This window comes from Rhea americana, unplaced genomic scaffold (assembly GCF_003343005.1).
Source record: "Rhea americana isolate MKP2758 unplaced genomic scaffold, rheAme1 scaffold_19, whole genome shotgun sequence".
In the NCBI taxonomy this organism is placed as follows: domain Eukaryota; kingdom Metazoa; phylum Chordata; class Aves; order Rheiformes; family Rheidae; genus Rhea; species Rhea americana.
Window position 1 is genome coordinate 3,092,163 of NW_028186038.1, and position 26,606 is coordinate 3,118,768.

At 36.7% G+C, this 26,606-nt stretch overlaps 1 protein-coding gene across 3 annotated transcripts in view; it reads left to right on the forward strand.

Annotated features, from left to right (window-relative positions):
- Positions 1–3,621: 3,621 nt before the first annotated feature.
- The window catches only part of PHF2 (PHD finger protein 2), a 98,568-nt gene continuing 75,583 nt past the window's right edge, over positions 3,622–26,606 (forward strand). For all 3 annotated transcript variants that reach the window (XR_014895527.1, XM_085302399.1, XM_085302400.1), the window contains exons 1-2: positions 3,622–3,749; positions 4,864–4,962. Coding sequence is in view for 2 of the 3 variants with exons in the window: in XM_085302399.1 (XP_085158525.1) it covers positions 3,742–3,749; positions 4,864–4,962 (107 nt within the window). In the remaining variant the exon portion in view is untranslated. The remainder of the gene's footprint in view (positions 3,750–4,863; positions 4,963–26,606) is intronic.

Below are 26,606 nucleotides of genomic sequence, written 5' to 3' on the forward strand. Positions count from 1 at the left end.
ATTATCTTTTCTCAGGAAGGATTTATTTTGTAAAGCAACATTAGATCTTTCTGTAGAAATCATTACTTAATCCTGTGAAACTTCCCAGTGATCACTCATTACTAGAGGTAAAACTTTGTGTAGCATGCAAGATTATCCATCAGCAAGCTTTCTTCTATTTCTTGGATGCCTTTCATCATTCTGGTGTTAGGACTGCACGTAGTGATGTTACTGCATTAGAATAAGTGAACTGTTATGTGGCTAATAAGTTTCTTCTGATATACAAAGATCAGGCATCCATGTTGATTTTTTTAGGTCAGTAGGCTCTGGTAATCTTGCCCAAGTAGTGTTGCTGATACGAAGTAAGAAAGAAGTGGACAGAGTTTTTCATCATTAGCTCCATTCCTTTCTTTCTGGAAGTTTTTGGAGAGCCACACTGTTATGACTCCACATGTTACCCAGGCATAGGAGACCCGGAGGCGCTATTGAACGATGGAGCCACAAGTGTGTTCAGAGAATGCCATTTCTGTGACTTCTCATTGGATTGAGTTTGAATCATTTCCATGCTTTCTTGATGCCTGAGCAGCAAGAAGAAAGCAGCTTCAGGATGTCTGGAAAGGACAGAGGTGATCTCATAGGAAAAAATGCTGAGGCAGATGATAGAGGGATTGACTCCTCTATTAGTGAAGACTRTACCTTCTTTGCCAGAGATTCATAGAGTTGGGATGCTTTTGCACACTCAGTTGTTTGTGGATTCCTAAGGAACAGTGCAGTTATTTTTTTTCTGCAGTAGTTTGTTAAGCTGGTAGAATCTTTCTGTAGTGCAGCATTCCCAAGTTTTTCTCTTGCAGAGACTGTGGTGGGTTCTTCATCCTCCATGGACCTGATAAATGGTAGTAAAAGGAAAATGTAATTTAGTTCACACAGGAGGTATTTACAGGATCACAGTGGTCACCAGTAGTCTCAGTTTCTGACTTTACTGTAGCCTCCTCTCACTAGGGATATTGCTGAGATATAACCTTAAATTTTAGATTAAGGTGTGGAACTCAAATGAGTGGATGAGCTATTCAAGACTGACTTTTATTTGCTGAGTTGATCATACACTTATTGCAGTAAACTCAGCTGCCCACTCTTGTGTTCAGTGTGCTGCATCTCCTATTATGACTCCATCTCAACAGCCCTGTGTCTCCTAAGATGCTCCTGAAGATCAGATGGCAGCTCTTCCTGATGAGCTGCACAGAACCCACCTGTGAACAACAGAGTCATATCAACTTTAGGGTGCAAAATATTATTTTTTTCCATGTTTGTTAGAGGTGAAAACCTGTATAATGCAGATACTGCACATCATTTTATGGATGGCCATTTGATGCTAGATATTGTACATTAAGTGCCATTTAATGTATATTGTTTGATGTGGATGTTTGGTCTAACGAAGTCCTGCATACCACCATTACTGCTAGTCTCTTGCTTTCCTGCAAAAACCTAATGTTACTGCTTTCCTAGCTCATCCACTTTTCTGTTGCAGTGCCTCTCTGTTATGTGCTCACCTCTTGGGCCTTTGCCTGATGAGTTCCTGGTGTTGTTCTGCATGTTATCCCACAATAGGATTATGGGCAGTAGCAACAGTTGGGAGTTACAGGTGCCTCTCAACTCTGCAGCCTATTGGTATGGGATGCCGGGGTGGGGGAGGAAAAGGAGGGAGTTGCTTTATGCGTTCTGCAGTGAATCTGAGAATCRGCAGCTGCCCAGCCAGTCACTCTGCTATGTCATCTGTAGGCCTGGCCAGAAAAATTGCTCTGTGCAGGCAGTGCTGCAGGCTAAAGGAAGTGTTTTCTAGGCCACATACGGTGCAGGCTTGCTTTAGATTATGTGGAACAAGATGGTTCACCAAGTGGGTAAAATAGTTTGGCTAAAGTATGTTGCACTTGTGCTTTTTGAACAGTACTGCCTTCTCACCTGCTGCTAGGTAATGGTGTTGGTCATGATCTATGAAATTTTATGTGGCTTAGATTTTGTCTGATTCAAAGACACCCTCTTTTCAAAACTATGGACCTTTTCTTCAGTTGAAAGCATCTAGTGTAGTTTTTCTGACAGTTTGTGAATGTAAACTCTTAAACATTGGAAAAAGTTATATTTACTGGCAATTCTCTAACTAATAAACTAATTTATTATGGAAGTGTTACAGAGCCTGACATTCATGGCAAGAGAAGCCATTTTGTCCAAGTTGACTGCACTAGAAATCAGTTCTCGATTATTTATTATAGCTGTAGGTTCAGGAAGGTAAATTATTTATTTTCTTCATTAACAGTAAGTATAAGATGCACCTGGTATCAAAGAATAGGATCATACAATCACTCACTAAACAAAATAACAAGAATACTTATTCTTCTACCCCATGTGTACTTAAACTGTGGAACTCATTGCCACAGGTGCAGGTGACATAAATAGCTTACTACAAGTGTAAAAGTTTTAGTTATCTAAGAGTAGTTCATGCAGTTACCATAGCAGCATGARATTATGGTGGCTGTTAGTCAAGGTGCCTTGGTGGACAAATAAGCTCCACCTGGATTAAGAAATACACAATGTTCTAGTTTTGCAAGGTAATAGACGAATGTATGGAGGAGATGCTGGGATGTTCTGCATTTTCTTAAATTTATCTGGTTTTGCATGGCAATGTCTAGTTCCTGTGTTTTATGTAGGCTTCTATCTTATCACCAACTTTAGCCAAAAATGAAGATTTGGTTAAAATTTTAGGATTAAGATAATCCTAAAAATGCAGTGCTATTTGCCCTGGTATTATCTCACTGGAGGGAGCTACTAAGGTTAACAGTAGATTGCACAAACAGGATTTTTCTATCCTGTTTTTCAATCCTTCACTCAAACACCTACTTTTTAAAAAAGAACTAAGTTTTAAGTTTGTAAGGTGAAGAAGTTCTGCAGTAGCAACGAAACTGTTACAAAATTTCTTCTGCTCTGGTTGAAATTCGTGCCACTTTAGTTTTCCTTTTAATAATGTAGCATTATTTATTCTGTAAGTTGAAAGCAGTTCAGAGATGTAAGAACCTTTTCTCACTTCAAATCCTTTCTTTTTCTTCTTCTTTTTTTGTCGTCGTCTTCTTCCTTTTCTTTTTCCATCCAGGACTGCATAGAAGTGGAAATATGTGGCATACGTGTACCAGGACTGGTGCTGGGTTTGTTGGCTTATATTATTGTATGGTCTAACAGTAATAATTCACATCAACTTTCAGATTTTGGGAGCCTGTCCAGATGGTAAAGCAAGGCAGTTTTATGTTACCAATCACTGTTGTCATCTTGATCCTCTGGCTTGGCTAAAACCTGCTAGTTTTACCACTTCATATCCTTTTGTGCTCTATAAAGAAACTAGCTTCAGAGTGGAAAATATATGAGAGTTTTAGAATGCCGTAGGAAACTTTAATTTGACCTCAGTGTCTCCTGGACCATTACAACCAATGCATATCAATCACAACTGCAAGATTACTTTGCAAGTATTTGTTAAAGTACATTCTCATTTTTATAGCAGGTTCTCAAAAATATGGGCATACAGTTTTATCTTGCAGAGAAAAATGCTAGAGTGTTCAAAACTTGTATTTAGTGTAAATTAAAAAGATTGAATGCTTATCCCTAAAAGTTAAGTTTACTTGGAAACTGAGATTCACCCTTAACTCTGCCGTGCTGGAATTCTAATGCTGACGTCCCCAGGGAAAGCACTTGGCACAGCACTCTTGTTAAACTATAGGCTTCATGTTCAGGTAAGCATGCAAAGAGAAGCAGATCAGCTTCCTTGTAGTCAAATGTTTTCATTTTTGAGTCTTCCTTTCTTTCCTGGAACACTGCCCAGGTACCAAGCTGGTATTAAGTGGGTGTTAGTACAGGATCTAGTACTACAAAGCTGACTTAGAAGCAGAGTGGATTCTTCCATCCTGATAAGCTCTGTGCTGTAGGATTCAACATGACTATTAGACAGATCGAGGTTTGCAATGCCTGAGTGTCTTGTTTTTAAATTTGCTACTTAGAAGACCCCCGAGGTTCCAGTTTGAAAAGATGTTTAACTGAGACACCATGAGTCTGTTTTTCCAAAGCACTGATTACTCCATGTGTTGCAAATAGGGATTTGGGATAACGACTGCTTAGCTGCTGTGAACGTCAGGGTTTTGATGTGTCAATCCAGAAATCATGGAACCCCCACATTAATGAATGCTTTAGAAAATATGAGCCTAAGTAATACTGAATGTGGTCAGGAATGTGAGAAGAACTGGCCTGCAAGTATGTTGACTGACAAATTAGCGGGCAGTAAGTATAGTCACAGAAGTGTTGTATGTAGATTCTTTTAATATCAAAGGATTTTTACAAGAGAAAGGATAAAATGTTATGAATTCTAAGCACAATTCAGGTTTAATTAAAAAGAAACATTTAGAAAAGAGTATGAATTAATGACTGCTCTCCAGCAGCCTAAACCTGTAACTAGACTGTATTTAGTAAGCAGTCCTACACTCACCCAGGTGCCTGTTAAGATCAGTAAGAGCAGGACTGCACCCTTAGGAGGTGTTTGATTTTATTCAGAAAAGTTAAAATAATGTCATTCTTCAGGCAACAAAAATCAGTTCTGCATGCAAAGAAGGGCTAGTAACTGACCCTATTTTTCTTTACTAGAGGGCTATTTAGGCATAAAGAAAATAGATTAAAAATTTTTGAAAAAAATGATCAGAGCAGTTTTAACTACACATAGAGAAAAAATGCTGAACAGAAGATGTATTCCAGGATCATTATGAGACTTTATAAAAGTCATAATTTTTAACATTGTCTAATATATTTTCTTCTCTTTCTGATTCAATATGCATCTTCCTACGAATGTATCCACCTAAGTATTTTGAACCTGTGTTACGTGAATGGAGTTGTTACAGTTCTGCTGTTCTCACAGCTGCTGCAATTGTTGTTTTATACCAGGGATACCTGCCTCAAGAGGTTAGTAATGGGTGTACAGAACTTTTCATCAATCGAGTAGGTTCAGATCTGGCTATGTTTCTAGAGGTTAGGTTAACGGCTGCTCTCTGGCCTTTGTTGGGTGAGTTGGCAGTCTAAGTCCTCTCATAACTTACAGAACAAATAATATACTTGCCAAAAAGCACCCTCAGTAAATCCTACATTTACTGGATTGAGTATCAAAAGTCAAATTCAGAGCAAGGTCAGGACTACATGTTATTCTGAAAGCCTTGGTGAAGAGGCACTAAGTTGACTAAGAAATGGGATGTGACTTCTTGTCACTCATGGGGAAGATAAGGAAAGTTAGTATAAGAAGTGGCTGCTTCAGTTCTCAGTATATCAACACTGAAAACTAATGACTGTTGGATATAATGGCTTGTAGTAACAGAAACGTAGACTTCAGCATGGATTGTACAACTGCACAAGGACTTTGGGTAAAAACTTGGTGCCTGAAGCGATGCAACTGCACAAATTAAAGTTAGCTTTAGTCTGCCTTCATGAATTTTGGTGCTCTTAGATTGCACTGCAGGCATGTGCAGAGGCTGCTGCAAGTCATGTTCTGTGCACGAGTGGTTTGCTAAGGCTGTCAGTCTTTTGTGTCTTGCATGAACAGAATGTACTTTCACTTTCAAAAGCAAATTATCTTTTTGCTTAAAGCTTTATCAGCAAAATTATGTTGCACTTCAAAAATACATTAAAATTGTATGTTACAGCAAGTATAAAATCCCACTGTTAGTTTGATATTTTTATTACAGTATCATTCCAGTGGAAAAAGTCCTTCAGCTAAAGGACAGTAACTTTCCAGTTGTAACGACTTATTTTYTTCTTCAACAGAAATTCATTGTATCTACAATGTTTTACAGTTCCTCAAAATATTTTATTTATTAAGAAAATATTTATTAAKAAAGAGTTGTGTGACATGAAAAGCATGGTATAATGCTGCCCTATGGCAGTGCTAGAGACATTGCTGTGATACAGGTGTGCTAACTGTCTTTGAAATCGCCTGGATTTTTCACAGTAGCCATTTTTTTGTGTCTGATCTGTGACATGGAGTGTAGTAATGTGTTTATGTTAGAAATTCTTAGAATTGCTGGGTATGAACAGTTGTTCTCTAATCTTTTTTTTTATCTGAAAGCAGTCAGGCAGTGCACAATCTGTTTTAGGATATCATCTATCCATTCGTTTCCATTGTGTCTAAACACCTTCCATATAAAATATTGGCAATAACAAGGTTTTTGGCAAATGTCACAAAATCTCTGTCTGACTTTCTACTCTCTCTCTCTNTTTTTTTTTTTTTTTTTTTTTTTTTTTTTTTTGTTTTTTTTGTTTTCCCCCTTCAGAGTACCAAAAAAGCCCCTGGTTAATTACTGTGTTCAGTAAACTTTTTATTTGCAAAAAGATGTACGTGCTGCATTTGTGAAAAATATTGTAGACATTAACTGACATCAGCTGCAGATTTGTGAAAATACTTTAAAACAATATTTCTGAAACTAAAAATGTGCAGGTCAGTCCTGTGTAATTTGGAGAGTCAAATTCAGTCTGCACTCCTTTCCAGATACACTGTACACAACTGTTGCTGCACCTGTAGTTATGATGGTAATGTCATAATAACAGGAGATGCAATAGGCCTGCCTGTCCTGTTGTACCTGAAATCATTCCTATTTGTTCCAAGGAAGTGATTTGTCAGCCACTCCAAATAATGGCTGAATAATTTAGCCATTTCTGAAAAAAACTGACTGAGGGACAGTGGTGTCCACTGTCTTCATGCTCATAGAGAAATTGATTTGATCACACTGAACAGTTCCTCATTTATTCTGGTATTTTGCATTTGCATCCATAGCTGGAATTCTAGCCTGGGGGTATATTCAAGATTAGTGGGTAATTTTCTCATGACCTCAAAGAGAGAGAAAGCCTTCCTGTTGAGCTCTCACAAGCATTCAATAGAGTTGATGTAAGAGGCTGAAAATGTGTGAAAGATACTCAACAGCAGAAGTAAGTGAAGTTCCTCTCTTCACTTTCTCTCAGACAGATCCTGAAAAAACATGGGTACCCACTTCTCCTAATTAGGCTGTGACTTATTAATGCACTTACAGATATGAACAGATTTGAGGGCAGTGAGTTTCACTGTGCAATTACATGCTAAAAGTTGCTCAAGTAACAGGTGTAGACCTTTAATGTATACTAATCAGCAGTCTTCAGTACTTTTACCATTATTTTTAATATGTAGTCAAGACAAGCAGAAAATTTAATAAAGAATATGCTCCAACATAAAAAGATCAGAACTTTAAAAAATGAAAATATTTTGAAATTTCCTATCATTGGTCACAATTGTTAACATGATTTCTTAGATCTAGGTAAGAGCACTTGTAGTTATGGTTGCCTTTATGTTTCTCTTGAGTTGCTGGTGGATTTCATTACATTTTCTTCTTCTAGCAAGAAAATGCAGTACATTTACTTTCAGAGATAGCAATTTTTCCTAAAGTTTTCATCTGGCAGACTGAATGGATGTAACAAGTGGGGAAAAAAAAGTGAGATATTGTTGCTAAGAATCATTTGTTGTGATTTTTTTTTTTTTTTGGTTGAACCTCCTTTTTATGCTGTTTACATCTCAATGGAAAATTGCAGGAATATTGTTCCTATGTTATATGTGCCATTCAGTGGTCTGGAAAAGCTGGACTTGATATGGCCAAATTATTACGATTTTTAAAATACATAGTTAATACATACCCATTTTTTAAAATACTAATAATCTTCCACTGTTCCTTTGGCACAATTGCTCTATATTGTGCGTGAATTGAACAGTAATTTCAATGAGTTCAAAAACTAGATGATGTCTCTGGATTTCATAGCTTTTGCACATGTAGTACAAATGATTATAGTATGCATTTGTGATTGTTCATGTGTATAGAAATATACTCATTAAATGTGAGCCATGTGGTTATGATTTACCCCTTTAGCTCACTTCTTTATTTTTTCTAATATGATGTAAAACAGTATCTCATTGTAAGTTTCAAGCAGTGGGTAGTGCAAAGTCTTCAGTATTCTGATGCCAGATACAACAAAGAACACAAATGTTTTTCATTATGTTTTTGGATGAATGCAGAGTAACACAGGACTACATGAAACAGTGATCATTATTCAGGCATGCAATCCCCATAGCCAGAATCTAAGCAATATTGAATCCTTTCTGTTGAACACCTCACCAGAGTCTTTAGATCAGGGCAGGAGGCGGAAGCAGAAGRGCTTAAAGTTCTGTTGCTGTATAGACTGTATCTGAACACTGARAATAGATATTCTGGATCATTTACTATATCCATTTGTGATTTCTGCATTCAAGATCACTAAACATCCTTAAGTGCAATTGCAGCAGTTGCTAAGGAATATAAAACTAGAAGTGTATCTAGTGTACTTTTAATTTTTTATCTCAAAATGCAGTTTATCAGTTGGAATTAATTGGGAGCAGGACCTCTTGAACATCCAGATCATTACAGACTACCATAGGTCCTTACAAACTGCCATCCATGTCCTTACAGACTACCACCAAATACTTCTATTCCTGAAGTATTTTATGTGGAATTAAAGAATGCTGTTATGGTGAGTAATACTAATTGAAAGCAAAATGGTAAATCTGTAGGACTAGTAAGTATTAATTCCATTGCCTCATCAGAAAAACTATGTCACAGAAGTACCATCAAAAACAGTAAGACYGTCAGGATGACCAGATAATCTAAGGCTGCTTTCCAACTGTGGGTAATGTATGTAGGAAAGAAGACTATAGGCAATCTCTCAGCACTCTCATCTCACTCATCCCTACGTGTTATGTGTGAAACACTAAAGCTTATACTCTACCTTTAGCTATTGACTAGAGATTAATCATTCTGAAGACTTCATTAATTCCTGTTCAGGAAACAAGGCCTCTCAGTTAAGCTATATTACTAAAAGTCATAGAGATGGTGGAGAATGTTAGGGAAGATCTCCTGAAAGAGATGAGAATGCTATTTCCTTAAAACTGAATGCAGGACATTTTGTTCTAAAATGAGTGGCCTTATTCTTGCTTAGATAGTTGAGGAGAGCTTGAAACACTGAAATTTGTTCTGAAATGATCCTATAAATTGAAAGCTTTTAATGTCAAAATAGTACTTCACAGAATATTAACCAACTTTTCTTGCATCAAAATATGTCAGCTGAATTAACGCACATCTAGTCTTGAGGAAAAGTCAACAAATCCCTTAGTGAGTTGTTCTAATGGGTATTGGTCTTATTATTGGAAAAAAAAAAAGTCGCATTTATTTCCTGTCTGAGTTAGTTTAACTTCAATTTCCAGACATTAGATCTTACTATTTTCTTGGCTGAGTTGAAGAGCTTTCTTTCTCACACAGATGCTTTCTGACATGTTAATGTCCTCCTGCTGAGGAGAGTCACCTTACTTCTTTAACTGCAAGATGATATAACTGTTTGTTTATGTTCTGCTGAAGTAGTAGTTGAACATTGCTCCTACAGTCAAAAATAAAAAAGCTTAATTTTGCATTTCTCATACATACAGCTTTTTTTTACCATATTTCATTGAATGTCCTCATGTATCTTCCACTCAAAAATAATGTTTCCCTTTTGCTTTRCATACATTTGCAAAATTTATCAATCATAACCAGGAAATGTTTGTTACATGCATTTATCTCATAAAACAGTCAGATATGGGTTTATTGGTTATTTTTAAGCTATGTAGTTCTGAAATTGTTTTTCTACCTTTTGAAATAGTTTGTGAATAATAGTAGCAGACTGTGCTCTGAATTTGTAGGAAAAAAAAAAAACTCTCCAGTGTGGTAAACTAGCACTATTAACATCAGGGTGTAAATATTTAGGAAAAGTCAAATCACTTGAAAGTAGGGGCTCATGGTATCTTTAATCCCAGCTATAACCTAGTAACTTTCAGCAAATGTCAACTGTGGAGAACATTTTATCCTAAACTGTAGGAAAATGTTTTGTGTTTTTGGGTCAGTTTGATTAGGTGTCCTGACTCTGAAGCCATACTCCATCTCTCTGAAACTGCCTGTCTTTTGGAGGTATAAATATTGTGGTAGTTGGGGAAACTTATTTAGTGTTACTATTGTAATGGTTCACATTCTCTAGTCAGTCTGTCCTAATGCCTAGAAGATTGTAAAACTTTAAAATACAGCAGGACACTATAACAGTACTGTAGAAGAATAATCTTTCCTGAGCTCTACAAGAGGCATACTGGAACTATGAAGATGAGGTGCCCCTGAAATACTTGCTTAGTCTGCAAGAGGCCTGTGTAAACAATTCTCTGGATTTCCAGTGAATTAAGAATAATAATGTAATTGCCTTCTTTAGAATCTTCTTTATTTATTCAGAAAAGAATGTGTGTCCGGATGTACAAAAATATTCAGCCCATTCCCTTCTGTTCTGACTTTGTCCTCCAGTTGTGTTTTTAGCACGTTACAAACCATATCAGGGAAAAAAAGGTAATATTTTTTTTCATCCGCAGTAACATTTCACCCAATAATTTTATTCATAGTCTCCTATAGTCTTATTCTCATGTTTTCATTTTTTTTAATTGTGTTATCCTAGATCACTAATGACATCAATATATTAATTAAAACTTAGGTAATCTTTCCATAGTAACTCCAGCTGTGGCCTTAAAAGATCTTGTAGGCTAAGTAATGAAAGTTGAGCAGTACTCGGATGAGAGGCCCACAGTGTTGATAAAAATAGTAATGAGGATTCAGTAAACAACATGCTRCCTTTTGAGTCTGTGTTGAACCAATTATCCAGTGTTGTGCTAGAAGAAACTGTACTGTTGGAGGAGATTCCTCAGAATTAAACAGGAAGCCAGTGTTCTGACCACCTGTGGTCATTCAAGTACTTTTTGATGATTTGACCAGACTGAATTTTGGAATGTTAAGTTCTGTTCAGTGGAGTATCCTAAAAGCTTTTTCTTTTTTCTTTTTTTTTGTCTTTTTTTTTAATTTTTATTTGGGGGGGGGGCTGCATGGGGAAGGGGGAAGGGGAGGACCAGCTATGCTTTTCTGTCTGCTTTCCTTGGTTCTTCAACATTTCAACATTCTCTTTGTGTTTCATACAACTGTGAAGCTTAAAGACATTCTGGAATTAAAATTGCTAAGTAAATTATTATAGTCCAAACTGTGTTAAATACTTAAGCAGTATGAAGACATTTATATTTTTAGACATACTGGTTAAACACAGAGTTTAATGCAGATAACAAGGAGATGGGACTGCAAGATTTATGACTGGCTTTACTCTTGATTTCCTCCTGAGTTTTTGTCAAGTCAGTTAACCATGTTAGTCATGGATATAGGATATAACAGTGATAAACAAGTGAACGAGTCATAGCATAGACCCATCTTACCCATAGGTTTCTAGCAAGTCCTGATTAGTTAAAGCTAAGTTAAGTGTTAAATTAGTTAGTACAAATGACGGGTAAAATGTCATTTGTACTTCTCATTCATTTTCTTCATGCGTATTCCAATTAAAATATTAATAGCTTATATTTGGAAAAGAAAGAGCAATGAAAGTTGTTCTGGAAGACATAGTCAGAACAACAGAACCAAGGATTTGTTAGGAAGATCCGATAGCAGTGCCATGGTCTGCTTTTTGCTGGTTTTCATTTCCCTATGGTTGGTTGACCATCTGGATTATTTCTGATTCTGAATTATACAGTCACTGTTTTAGCCATCTTCTTAGGCCTTCTTCTGTCTTGCATTGACTTGAACTGTGTGGCAAATATGTATCAGTGAACTTTGCAGTATTTTGGGTTGGCAGAAGCCTGGCAAACTTGTCACTGAATGGAATCTTCCTCTGTTATTTGGTATCTTCAAGGTAGAATGTGTGTCTTGAACATACTGTGCTACTTCGCAGCTTGGCAGTGATAYGGCATAACAGATAAATGACAATCTACTGTGATTTTTCTGAGTCTATGTCAGAATATTTAGCTCTCATTATATGTGCTATTTGAATCAACAAATCTGTGTACAAGTTACAGTCTGCTGTCATAATCTTGGGTAATATTATTTGCCTTCTCTTCAGTTTTTTTGGATTTCATTTGGGATTTCATTTTCACTCAGCAGAGGTAACCTGATTTCACTTTAAACATAACTCAAAGGTTTGTTTCTGATTAGCTTTATTTTTCCTACTGCATATCCACTACTTGCTGTAACTGGGAAAAATATATGAATTGCTTCTCTGGTCACGTGAAGTGATCTTTTCAAGCTGAATGTGGTTAATAGTCCTGGTTGGACACTGTAGGTATTACTGTAAGATGAATGTTATTGTGTCAGATTCAGTTTTGATGTTTGCAAACTGTGTCAAGTGAGGGGTTGCAAGAAAATTGATTTCAGTACACATTTAGCCAAAGCCATGAGTTAAAATGCACAAAACAGCTTTGAGGAAATGGTCTAAAGCTCGATTTTGCACCAAGTTTATTTTACTGGTAGTATGCTCTGGTCCCATTTACAGATTAGGGCTGCTCTTAACTTGCATCACCTGCCCACAACAGGCAAGATACTGGGACACCGTAGCTCTGTGCACTTCTCTGGAGGTGCCCTGAAGCGGTCTCTGAGGCCAAATCCTCTTGCTGTTTGGCCAGGATCCACCAGCAGCATTGCACTTAGCAGCCTCTTCCTATGAGAGGGTGCCTGTGATTTAGAAAAGGAGAAGGAGAGGCAGCGTAGCAGAACAAGCACCCTGAAGATATAAATAAAGCTGCTACATTGTGTTTATAAGTAAACTGCAAGATAACTACGAGGCTGCATACTGACTCTCTAAATACTTATGTCCCATATACAATTTATATCACTTTTTACAATACTGCTGGATTTCTTCCATGTCAAAAATGTATCAATATTGCTGAAATTAAGTTACTTTAGTACTATTGGCAAAATTCTCAAAGGGCAGTAATAAGCAGTAATTGTAATTGTTCCTTCATACCAAAAACGAGGGACAGTAGGAAATTATCAACCCAGCATATYATTTGTAGTAAGGGATGCTTTTACCCATTATATTAAAGACAAGATAAGTCTTGAAGTTTTAACTGTTTTGACCTTATGTTTTTTTCCTGGGAAGCTTCCCTGAGGAAGGGGTTGACAAATATTTTTTTGTTGTTTACTAGTGGTAGTAGTCCAATGGGAGGCAGAAATAAGGCAGAATGAGCAAAGTTATCACTTCATGCTTTAGTAACAGGAGATATTTTGCAGATACTAAGTAGTAAGTATAAATGCTGTTCAGAATATTTTTTTTCTACATTTTCAGGGAGAGAAAGTTGGAGAATCATATTAGAAAGAAAGGTAGGCTTCAACAGTGTGTTTCTTGACAGTGGTTAAACTGAATTTAGTAGCAAGCAAGGTTATATTTTCAGAGTCCTTCTGACTGCTGACAATCACAGTCTAAAACTGCTGTCTGCCTCCTCTTTTTATTTGATTTTTTTTTGGTTGTTTTTGAATTTTACTTTTCATTGCATTCTTGGAACTACTAAATTCTGCACAAAGCAGAACTGTTTACTTTAAATGCAGAACACGGCTAACAGTACTTACTGCAAATGAGGTTCAGCTCCATTGGTCCACTTGTGTTCCCACAGAAGCCAGTGACAAAATGCCTGTTGACTGCAACTGTGACAAATTCTGTCCTAAGTCTTGCTTGTGCCACAGTCCTTCAAAGGAGCAGGAATAATGAGGTTTAAATATCAGTGGTCAGTATGTGTGCAGATGCTTATGTCTGATTCCCTCTGAGATTACTGAGAGCTAAACATCTACTCAAGAACAGAGTTTAGCTCAAGGAAAGTTTCCTACTCACAAATCTGCTATTATCTGCTAGTGTTCTGGAAAGGGCAGGACTGCAGAAAAGCTGGCATATTCCACAGTAGCTTTGATTTAAAAGCTTGTCATATTGCAGCTTTTCAGATCACTGCTGTTAGGTAAACCCCCAGAGTAAAGTGACTTTTCCACTACTGAGAGAGTTAGTCACTCTGTAGCTGGCTTCTTATTATGAAGATCGGCAAGAGTGTTTGTGTTAAAGTACAATGCTTTTATTTTTTGAAAGTGAGCATACAGAGTAAACCTGCCTTGCAGCAAGAGCCATTCTGAATGTTTTCATTTAATGAACTACAGAATTATCTAAGGGGAAGACCAAACTGTGGCACTCTTTAGGTGTAAGGATTTTCCATTTCAGGGGGAGGAAGGTTGAACTCTAATTTTCTATTGATAAGCCACARGCAGGAAAACAATATCAACACTTCATGTTGTGTTTGTAAAATGACATAAGAAATGTCTGGAGAAAAAGAGAAAATGTATTGCTTCCCATGTAATAACTTAATAGCTTGCAAAATAAATGTCCTGGTAACATGGTTACCTTTCTTGGTTGCCTTATCTTTCTACTATTCTTATGTATGAATTCAAGTAAATGTTCCATCTTGATACATGCAATATAATTTATAAATGCTAATTTAAAGCATAATATTAAACTTAAATAGAATTTTAATCATGCTAGGTATATGTATCAGAATGCAAACTGAATGTTTCACCTAAGAATTTGTAGAAAAATATCAGAATTTAAATCACATGTATTAAGTATTGTAGACTGAAAGATCCAGAGACTCCAGGTGTATGAACAATCAAATACATTTTGAGACATGGATTAAATGTCTCCATAAACACACTGAATGGAAGACACACATTTTTTACAGTTCTTTGGTAAATGGAAATCTGCTTCATAAATTGTGTGCAGTAAGTAGACATTTGAATGAGTTGAAGCAAAAAGCAATTTACTACAGCATAACATAACATACATAACAACATGCAATTTCAAGAGCGTTATTCAGTTACTAATGACAGTGACTACTGGCTATTTTAGGTCCTGTTACTTGTCTGTGTTCCCCCGCATTTCAAAATAATATATTGTTAAGAAATATTTAGGGGTTTCCATATCAGTTTGGAACAAATTAGTTGCATAGATGTGAGGCTAGCAGTTGCTAACATGTTTCGAATAATTTGTAAGTAGACTAAGAATTATAGGCAGCTGCAACTTGTGTTTCATATTGAAAAAAATACTACTACTATTATTATTTACTAGTAATGGAATCATTGGACTTAAGGGAAGGGTTTTTTGAGGGAAAGAATTTTTTTTAGGTAGCTGATTTTGAATTTTATTGATAAAATTCCATTTCAGATTTACTTTTTAAACTTCTAAACCTTTTGTATTCTTAAATGACATGAAAGACGTGGTAAGTAAAGAGGAAAAAAACCCCAGCATCTTAAATACTTCTAGTTAACTACCTGAATAAGACTGTTGTGGCAAATGAATGCAATGTAATAGACACTTTTGAAACTTTTGCTTTCTCTCAAACTGGGAAAGTATCACAAGATAGTATCTGTTCTGGCTGGCCATGACAGGCATTTTAGTAGCAATGTCCAAAAGGAAGTGAAGAAAGGGGTGGGGGAAAAAAACAGATATAGGAGTATATTGACATACTAGGGAATGAAGAATAAGAGATTTCTATTTTAAKAATTACTTAGAACTTCATTTGGATAGTGATTTTGTTTGTCCATTTTAGCTCAGTTGTTATTATTTTTTTTTTTAAGAAAGAGAAATGTCAATAGTGTAACTAGCAAATTACTGGTAGTGGCAAGTGCTGGGGGCAGTGATGATCTGGCTGTCGAGGTCTTAGGCAGGTCTGTTAGTGCCATGGGGCTGGGTTTGTCATTCTAGGCAGGTTGCCATGTATTTCACAGAAGAGCGACTGGTACATTGTTCTGTTTAAAATGCCTGGTTGAATCAAATTCTGATACTTACTAAATTTATGGATTCTTTCATCTGTGTAATCAAAGGAGGGACCTGTCTGTTAGGTGTCTTGCCCAGAATCTTGAAAACTCCTAGGCAAACTTAACTTTCAGAATATTTGTATGTTACTTCAGACACTTGTTTAAACTCCAACTTTACATGATGTGCAAGTCTTTCAAAAGTGTTTGGCATCGCCCTATTTCTCTGTCAACTGCTACGAAAGTGGGAACTCCTGACATTTTTTTGGACCATTGCATGCTAAACTGTTTTGCAAATCCCATTGTGTGTTCTTTGGTTAAATGACAGTGAACCTCTTTTTCCTCCTTGGAAAATGGAAATCACAGTTGTTGCAGTCACTTCTACAGTCAAGCAGCCTTTATCACATGAGTAAGCTCTGGTTCATCTCAGTGTCATGTGAATAGTAATGCTGCGTGTTTGCTGAATCAAGCTTTAAGATCTTATCCCAAAATAGACCTTAAAAGAACAGTTTTATAAAAAATAATACAAAGTTAATTTATAGCAAATTAATTTTCTAAGAATCATTTAGCAAATCCCTGGGAGCTTGCACTATTACAGTGTCTAGTAGGCTATTTTTTTTTTTTTTTTTTTTTTTTTTTTTTTTGCAAAGCATGATGTCTTTGGTTGAGCTGCTGTTCAGGAAGCTGTAATGATTAACTCACTAGATGCATGTTAATATGGTATGTTGATATTGCTCTGAAATTGTTGATAAACAATGATAAACATGAAATAATGCAATACACGGAAGGCATTTGTCCAGCATTGGCTCTTTGGGGCCTGTTTCAGTAAATAGGGATTCTTTTGAAGTCAGGAGTGRGAAGAGGGGTTCCAGAGTCAAGCCTTGTAGTTTAGTGTAGTAATTATTATTTAAATATGAATGAGGTTTGACTAGCTTTACCACATTGTGTCACATTTATTGTCAGTTGAGCATCATCAATAGACATGTCATTAGTGAGACTTTTTTGCAAACATGTATTTGTTGGCCTAAATACATTTGTCGCATTGTCTCGTGTGAGAGAAAAATCCCTCTTTTTACTGTTTGTAGAACACACAGCTGTTGTGAAAGAGCTTGTTGTGCTTTCACCTGTTGTCAAGTTAAGCTGAGCCTTATGCTGTCTCTGTAAATCCCTTATCAACCTATTATTTCACAAAACTTGTAAAAGTTAAACTAATATCTTGGCAGCCCAGGAGAGAGATGAGGTGTACTAGATAATCAGAGAAATATTTACATTAAGGGTTGAGTTATTAAGTGGAGTAAATCATTATGACATTACAGATGTAAATTAAATAGTAATAATAATTAAATTATTTGAAACTAGATATTAATTTTGGAAAAATGTATTTGAAGTCCTGGAGACTAATAGGGTTCAGATACAAACACAGGTTATGCAACTGAACAAGAAAAAAGAGTCAACAGTGGTATGGGAGATTTCTGTTAATAATTTATTCAAAAGAACATCCTTAAATTGTATTGTGGATGATTTGAATATTATCAGTTCTTCATAAATATGAAAGTGATTTCCCTTTCTTTCTTCCCTCCTTGGTATACCATTGGTTCATCGCTGGTGTTTCGCGTGTGGGCAGCACAGTTGGCTTGGATCATTTGCTATGCAAAATAGAGCATGAAAAAAGCAATGTCAGTGTGCTATCAAGACTATGGTGTTTTATATATTTGTGTATGYACACGTATAAAAATGTTTGTAGAAAATTATTATAGAATTATATAAAGTTTTATACACATAAAAATATGAAAAGGGATATTGTAGATGAAAATGAGAAACCAACAAAATGGTGATGTATATTTTTAAAGTAAGATCTTAGCATAAAATGCCTGTGGAAATTACAATTATAAGTTAACTCAGATTGAAAAATAAGTAATATAAATGGGCTTTGCAATTAAAGCAAACCAAACATATACAGTACTAGAAATTTTATTCATGTATATTTTAGTACAGTGGTTAATGTTGAACAAAGTTAATGATGCTGCCTGGGGCTTTGTTGTTGTTTAGTTTATTTGCAATGTGCTTATTTGAATTTACTTCTTGTTGTTGTATATGTATTTCACACATCTTTGGGTGCTCTTTCAGTACATATGGCTTTGTGTATGATATACAGAGCAACTGGATTCTTGATTTGGTGAATAGGTGGTTTGAATGAATATGGCAAACTTTATATTCCTAAAATAATAGCACTCTTTGCATATTACAGTGCCCAAAGATAGCTGGATAAATTAGTGCTTGTTTAAAGAGTGGCGACGTAGTGGTCTGGACGGCAAAGTGCAATGTTCCCTTTTGTGGTGCCATATTTGTGCACAAACACTTGTGGAAGTAGTACTCTGATCTCGGAATTGATGAAGTGTTTTCTGAGGCTTTTGAACAGTTTCTTCAACCAGAGAACAGAGCAGCTGTGATAATTACCAATAGTTTTATTCTGGACTACTTATGTAGCCTTGGTAACTCAGGTACCAAATCTTAGACTTGATGRACTGTGTAGATTCCAAAAGAGCATACACTAGTGTAACTTCAGCAGTAAAATTGCTCATACATTATCTATATAAATGAGCTCTCAAACCAGTGTGCAGGGTTTTACCGAAAGAGGCTAAGAAATCATTTAATCCTGAGCCACCCCTCGGTGAGATAAACACATTCAATTCAAACACATGCCCACTTTTCGGAGCTTGTTATTTGTATATTTACCTTTTCTCCTTGTAAAAATTTATCCTCCCTGAATGCAAATGCAGATGAGATTTACCTAGTTTGAAATCCAAACCATTTTTTTWAATTTATATGGAGGAAAATTATATGAATTCTTTTTTGGCATTGGGAAAAAAAAATCTCATTTCTTCTCATGTTATTGATTCAAACAGCATGGAGGTTTTCTTTCTAAAATGTCCCTAGAAACTAAAAATTATTCCTCCAAAGAAAACAAAAGTGAAAAAAATCAGCCTGAGGCAAAAGTTTTTGCTACTGAGAATGTGGGTGTTAAAAATCACAGATAAGCATGGTAGTTTGTCATAAAGCAAAATTTGCTGAAATTTTTATAGTAAAATTTTGTAATTTTACATATGCTGTGGAGTGAGGATTTACATACCCATGCATATAGTCATATAGGAAGGACTCTTCTCTTTCCTTCCTCCTCCTTTTAYATACATGTACCTCACAATCCAGAAAGAGTGAGATGTATTTAAAATTTGGTAAATGCTTTTGTATACAGCTAGAGTTTAAATCATGGCACTCCACGTGGGCTATGTAAGCAAGACAGCTGCTTGTTTTACAGCAAGCACACCTTGCTGCCRAGCCAAAAGCAGCATTTCTGTCTGCCTCAGAAGCAGCTGTTGGCTTGTTTCTGAGCCAGTGAAATGAAGCTAAAAGGGTTTATGTGCTTGCAGGAGGGGGTGGGTAGGAAATGAAACAAGGTAAAAGGAAAAAGATGTGGACCGAGTTTTTAATGAATGTAAATTACTACAGCTGGCTTCAGTGCGGCCCCCCCCAATTTACATTTGCTGAAGGTGTGATCCATGGGTTTTTCAAATGTAACTGGTGCTTAGAGAAGAGGAAGAATGCATGTTTTCAGTGAAAACAGTTGRATTTTTTTATCAGGCAGTCCTTCTAACTTTTTCTGTTGAGACACTTCTTGTTTTTCAGAATGCATAATTACTTGCTAACAGCTAATCAGGTCAGAGGGCTACCAAGATAGAGGTGCATGAATGARGGTATTACTGGAAAGGTGGGGATGCAGTATAGCTTTTGCAAGTAGTAATGGTCTTGTTGTTAATAATGCCAACCTACTTGATTTACATACTGTTTTTATAATTGTTTTTGTAAATAGCACTGCATTATGATTCAATGTTTTGGCTGGAGAGTATCATAATGTATGTTTTCTTAATTCTATTTTCAGCTGTCTGGAGTTTTCCATTGAATTCATGTTGGTCTCGTAATCACTAGGCAGAGCTGATGAACTGGAAATTTTCCTGCTGTTTCCTAAAGCTAGCAAGTTACTTTGAGACCCATCACAGAGTACTAATGGAAGCCTTCCAGATACTGTGATCGCCTGTTACCCTACTAAGATCTAATGCTGTACACTCTGAGAAACTGGCAGTATGTCAACTGAAAGGGGAAATAAWTGCTAACCTGATGACCAGTGAGACTGGTATCCCCAACTATAGCATGTGCAATCTGCCTGTTGTTATYATTCAGCTGAACTACATGATTTGGGACAAGTACAGCCACAGTGAAAGGGAACAACGTGTAAGTTACAAAATGAAAATTACTAAGGAATACACCAAACTGCAGATATGAGTTTATAATAGGCCAATGTTATGGAGAATTCAGTAAGTCATGGATTTTGCATGGCTAGTTTTACTTGGTCATTTTACTGTGGTGACAGGAGATTGTTGTAGTGACATTTGCAATATGTAACGTTCATTTTGTAAGAAGAAACAAAATTAAAGGGTCGTGGAGAGATTGCAGTCAGTTTGTAAGGTTTTTACCTAATGGTTTATTTCCTGATATTAATGTGTTTGTCTTCTAAAGTTAATTCCTGGAATCATGGAGGGCAAGAAATTCTCAATAAGGAATATGTTTTACAATGTGGTGTTGGAATTGCTTTATGTTKCAGTACTGCATTAAAGGAAAAAAATAATTAGTTCAGTCAGCTGTATTGCACATAGCTCTCACTCCACAGTTCTTGCTTTTGGGCTCTGCTTTTTGTGGTCTTCCTCTCTGATGTGGTTCTCCCACGAAGCACTGGTGGTGAAGACTGGCCTACTTGACTCGCTGACAAAACTTCCCGGCCAGTACAGAACTTTTTTTTTTTTCTTTTTCTTTTCCTAGCGCAAAGCCGGGAACGCAGAAGTACAGTGTCTTCCTCCTCTCTCCTTAGACAGCTTTTGTGTTACTCAGTGGTTTGTGAGGTGGCATCCCTATTTAATTTTCATCTTTGAATGCTTGGAATGGCAAAGAAAGTCTGAGGTGTTTTTTTGTTTGGTTTTTTTTTTTTTTTTTAGGATACTCTATTCTCTCAATGTCTGACTGGTGTCTTACAGTCTCAGTTCAGACCAAACTTCCACTGAAGTCAGCTACAGTGCTCTGTGCAGCTTTGGGGTAGATTGAGGCTAGAGCTCTGGATGTGTCTATCCTCCTTTTCCATCATAGTCTGTAGGCCAAAGTAAAAGTTGTGAACTTCAGTCCATTGTAAGTARAGTCTTTGTCTATTAGTAGCACATGACAGATTAAATTCTTCTGAAAACAAACTATGAAATGTTGTATTAAACTTGTTCRTTGAGGCTGTGACCTTGAACTGTGGGGCTTCAAGAAGCAGAGCAGTACATTATTGCTGAATTTGAGTTTATGACATTTGGCTTTGGAAAATATATTTTTCTCTGGTGTGTACCTGTTCTAGGCAGACCATTTAGCGGTGTAATGCTGGCAGAAATTTTGGTTGTACAATAACTTTAACTATTGTGATTCAAAAACCTTACTTATTTCTGTTTGATTTACATTTTTTCAGAATATGTTATATAACAGTAATGTTTTGTTTCTGCTGAGGAACAAAAGGTGCTTGCTAATAATAGACACTTTTCTGAAGTGGTTTTGACCTGTACTCACTTGAAGTGCTATATTAATGAAAACAAATGAAGGCTAAATCACAGCACTTCCTTGTGAAGAACAGTTTATGCTATTTTTGTTGCATCATTGTAATACAAGAATATTTTGACATTATTTTTYATAAGGGCTGCGTTATCAAGCTTTTTAAGGAGGAATTGTAAATAGCACAGATRACAAATTAAATATGGATCAGAAGATGTATTGATAGCTGAACAGTGATTTTTAGATGTACTGGTTTAGTATGTAGAGAGACAGAAAAGCTGGTCCTGAACTCTTTGAAGAGTCAGCTCTGATACCAGTGTAAAACATTGATTTAGCTCAGTTGGTTAGAGTGTGGTGCTAATAATGCCAAGGTTGTGGGTTCAGTTCCCGTATGGGCCACTTGTTTGAGGGTTGGACTAGATGATCTCCAGAGGCCCCTTCCAACCTTACCAATTCTATGATTTCTCTTGTTGGTTATTTTAGCTTTACAGTTATACATTCCTCTTAAAACCAGATGTTAAGTATTGTGATGCCTGCTTTGGGACAAGGGCCTTCTTTTTGTTCTGTTTGTAGAGTGCCTACCATAACAGGCCCCCGTCTTTTTCTCCTTGCTCTGCAGGGGGGCTAATTTTATACAAGTAGAAGTATTGAAGACACTAATTACAGGGAATTGCGTTGATCATATAGAAAAGCAAAAATGTATTTCTTCCAAAGACAAACTCTAGTGTGCCCACTGGGGGCATTGCTACAGAATTACTATCCTTGCTAAGGCATCATGACTAATAATAACATAACAATAATGCCAAATATTCCTGTGATAGGCCATAGTGACTGACAGTACACAGAGCACTCGTGGCTATGCCCCATCTGATTGAGAAGCCGACATGCAGTTTGTGTCACATCACTTGCTATACAGCATAGTTACAGTGAATGTGAGTTTGCAAGTACCTCTACAGGCTAGCACTGACTCAGTGCATGCCATGGATATTGGTTTCTCTGGCTGCTCTTAATGCTGCTGTAAGAAAGAGCAAGTTACGCTCTCAAACTGCTTTCTCAAAGCACAGTGCCTTGTGACTGCTGTCTGCATGCCACAGTACTTTAAAGACCCACTAATACTACTTGCTGGAGTCCTGTCTTGCTGAAGCAAWTTGGTTTTAATTTAATTCCCTTTCCTATCTCATTCACTAGGCAGAATTTAGCCTAAGGTTTTCAACATGTAGATGAAAATGAGTAAATTGCTATTATTTTTTGTTTATTGTTGCACTTGACTCTCAGCATCTATTACAAAGAACACTTCATCACTTAATTATTAGCAGGTAGTAAATAATGGCTTATTTTCATTAATCCAGCACCTAATTTCATGTAAAAGTCTTGAAATGTGTGTGCAGTTGCATAGGGGGTTTGTAGTGATCTGGATGTTGCCTACATGGCCTGATGGCAGGCTGTGAGCCTGAAGGGGGAAAGGGTGAAGAGCAATTTTTATATGTGAGTCCAGTTTTGATTTTTAGCCACTAAAATGACAGTTTAAATCCAGGTTGAATCCAAAAACCAATAATCAGCTTGCAATTAGTGTTTATTCACATCAATCTCTCAGTGACTTCAGTGGGAATTTTGCTGAGGCAATTTAGTATTTGCCCCATTTGTTTGTTAGAGCTCAGCTGTTGAGGAACTTTATATGAGGAGTTACTATGCTGACAGAAAACTCAAGATAGAGGAGGCAAAATCTTTATGTGAGGATCACAGACTTGAAGACACTGTGCCTGCAAGGTGAATGTAGGACTGGGCCAGGCGATGGACTGACTACAACAACTAAAACTACATATTTGGTTAAAGAATGTGAATCTGCTGGTTTGTTTAGGACAAAGTAAAATGGCCTAACTGCCATTTAAAATGGCTGTCATTACATGAAATCACCTTTCATTGAAATAGGCCAAGTCTCTCTTTCTCCCTACAGAACAGAAACACTCCTCAGATTCCAGGACAAAATACTTCAAGTATGTTTACTCTTTTAAAAGTATTTTYTCAGATCACTTCCCATGCTCCTTTCTGTTCCTTCATTCTTGGGAGCTGAATTGTTTTTGCACAAACTCAGCTTGCCTAGCGCTGTATTGTTTGAAGTCTTGCATTGCAAAGATCTGTGGTTTCTGGTGATTACAGGTCACAAATGTTAAAATAAACCCTAAAGTTGACAGATGGTAGAAGACCCAGATTGGCAAAGATATTTACTTACCCATGCTCTTAAATAAAGGAGTGAGATGAGGAATCCCTACTGAAATGTGAGAACAGSTTTATGAGACTTTATAAATACATGTATTATTTACTTTTTACCATCTTGCATCAAGTGTCCAGCTGAGGTTGGGATCTGTTGTGCTAAGTGTTGTATGAGCAACTGGCAGAAGAGATTGCTTCCTCCACAGTCCATATCACCCAGAAGATAGTACCAAAGTAGAAGATATTAATGTCATTTTATGAAAATGACTTATGCACATGAATGCAGAAAGCGGATCCAGATCTCCAAGAGTAGCTGACCATTTCCTTATCATAAGACCATTTTTTTTCTATAGTGTTGTTTTCCTCTTTCCATGTTTCTTTAAAGTGTGTATGCATCACAGATGCAAACAGGAGSCATTTGACCTTTGTAGGTCACAAAGCCAAAAATGTTTTGGTTTTGTGTGTGTGGATACAAAACCTGAATTCAAACAATGTCTGTAATCATGTGTATAAACAAGTAGGCTGGGAATATTTAGAAAGAATTTTCTTTGTGCTCACGCAGGAGACGCAACTGATGCTTACAGGAATAATGAGAAACGCTTCAGTGCTTTCAGAGATTCCAGACTGGAAGAGCATTTCCATTACACAGGATGCTAATGAGCAAGCATTAAGCTCTTCTACCTGAACAAACTGTAATGTATTTCAGAGAAAGACATCGGAATCAAGTTTCCTACTGCTCTTACGCAAAGTCTTGCAACACTTTGTGGCCTCTTTTCTAAGATCTTGATCAAGACTCTGAAGGATGAATTTAAGCAGAGAGGAGGACTCTTTCCATTAAGCTGAGTTAGTGATTGTGAATGCAAATTTGATTAAAACTTGTACTACACTACCACTTCTCAATAGTCTAGAACACATACATTTGCAAATATGTCAGTCTTTTTTCACTATTATAAATGTTAGCATGTGTRTAGTTTTCATAGTATATTTCTCTGTAATGTCTAACATACCATATTTTTAAAGAGATAAAAAGTGRCATCTTAGAACATTATGAAGAACGATGAGGTTAGGTCTTTTGTTCTGTTGATGATCTGTGGGCTTACTATCTTTGACTTTAGGTAATATTGACCTATTTAGATTTAATGGAGTTTGAATACGGCCACTTTTGCTTATTTAAAAGCTAGTTCAGATTTTCCTTATTGGTCYTTCATGTCACAGTGCTATTATTGAGATTATTGCATCTGTGTCATGGCTAATTAGTAATCGCATATGGTGGATGCTGTATCTTCTTGGCTGTTAGTCACAGAGCTGTGTGCAGCCAGGACTGAGTGGAGTGTTTCATGGAAGGGACTGTGTATTGCMCCTAGATGTTGGTGGAGTGTGTGTGGAAAGAGAGGTAGGAGGTGTGTGCAGCCCACTAGCACTCTATCAGCCTTTGGAGAAATCCAGCCTTGCGTTTCACTCTTTTAAAAATATTGTGCTAACAAAGGATTGTATTGAGAGATCTATACAGACGTGCTTGAAACACTTTCTGCTGAGCAGCGTACCCAACTGAAAGCTTTTCTGCGACACACTTGCACGAATATTTCTTTAGACATCAGTAGATAGGATATCTACTATCTAGTAGTAGATATCCTACTACTATTTGAGTAGGATATCAAAACACCATTTCTTTTGACAGTTCTGAAGAGATAGGATGGAAGATGATATGACTGGAGTAGTCCAAATGCAAGAAYGAAGATCTTTAGACAAGAGATTGTTCTTAAATCCACAGTCACACAGTCTGTGAGCTCCGTGGAGACCCTGGCACTAAAAATGTTTAATAGCCACAAGCTAGTGGATCAAGCTTCTGATCTCTTCTACTCCTGGMGCATAGCTTTACTTCAAATTCTTGGCACTACAGTGTAACAAAAATGGTCTGTCCAAGTATTCATTTTTAGTATTTTATTGTCTTCATGTTTCATAGCAAAATAACATAGATGCTGTCACGCTGAGACAGACTAGGTTGGTATCTGTTTTGTTGGCATTAGCTAACAACTGGTGTAGTAGTTGAAGATGAAATGGAAAAATATGCATAAAGAGCAGAAGGTAACTGGAGAAAGAGGAGCAGGGAAAGATAAAGACAAAAAACATGTGCAAATAAATTCTTTTTTCACACCTGCAGACTATCAGCTTCCATCTCATAGCACAATGCTTTGTTGCTCTCATCAAAATCTGTTGTTGCATAGCTAAGAGACAGTGTAATGCTTTTGAATGCTTGTATAATGGTGCACTCTGACAACCAGCCTGTTTGTAACCTTCTGCAGCTACCAGGTCATAATGAGCACTTGTAGGTTCCCTGCAATTTCCTTATGTCAAAGTAGCCCATAAAAACTGGAAGTTTTATTACTACGTCTGGCCAGATCCTTTTGTGGACTAATGCCATTTCTTTCAGCTGAGTTGCACAAAGAATAAATTGCCAAATAAGAGGATGATTTGGAAAGATGGATTATTTTTATATTATTTATTTAAAGTACTTCTTGCCTCTTTGTTTTAAGTTTACTCTAGCTTTGCATTTTTTCCTTAAGTTTTGTTTATTCCTGCTTATTACCATTGCCTGTTTCTCTGTTCCTTCCCTTCTGACTTATTTACCACATGCTTTTGGAAAAATACAGGAAAATCTGGAAGAGAAGGAGTAGAAYGAGAATTGGAACAGCTGTAAACACACAGGGCTGAGCAGTTTCTCCACCAAGCAGGCWGCATTTGTCAGAGCCCCATTTTCAGTGATGAATCCTTGGCACACTAACAGGTGTCTCCACAAATGTCCTGCACTAATTGCAAAAATTRTGTGTGGCATATGGTTGAGAGTTTGACCCAGGCTGGAACTGCCAGAAGACAAGGTAAGAAGGCAGTAGTCAAGCAAAGAAACTCAAGGACAAACTTCTGAACTAMTGTACAGATTTGGGAAAGAAACTGAAATAATAAGGTCTAAGTTTTAAATGCAGCTGTATCTAGATGAGTCCCTTG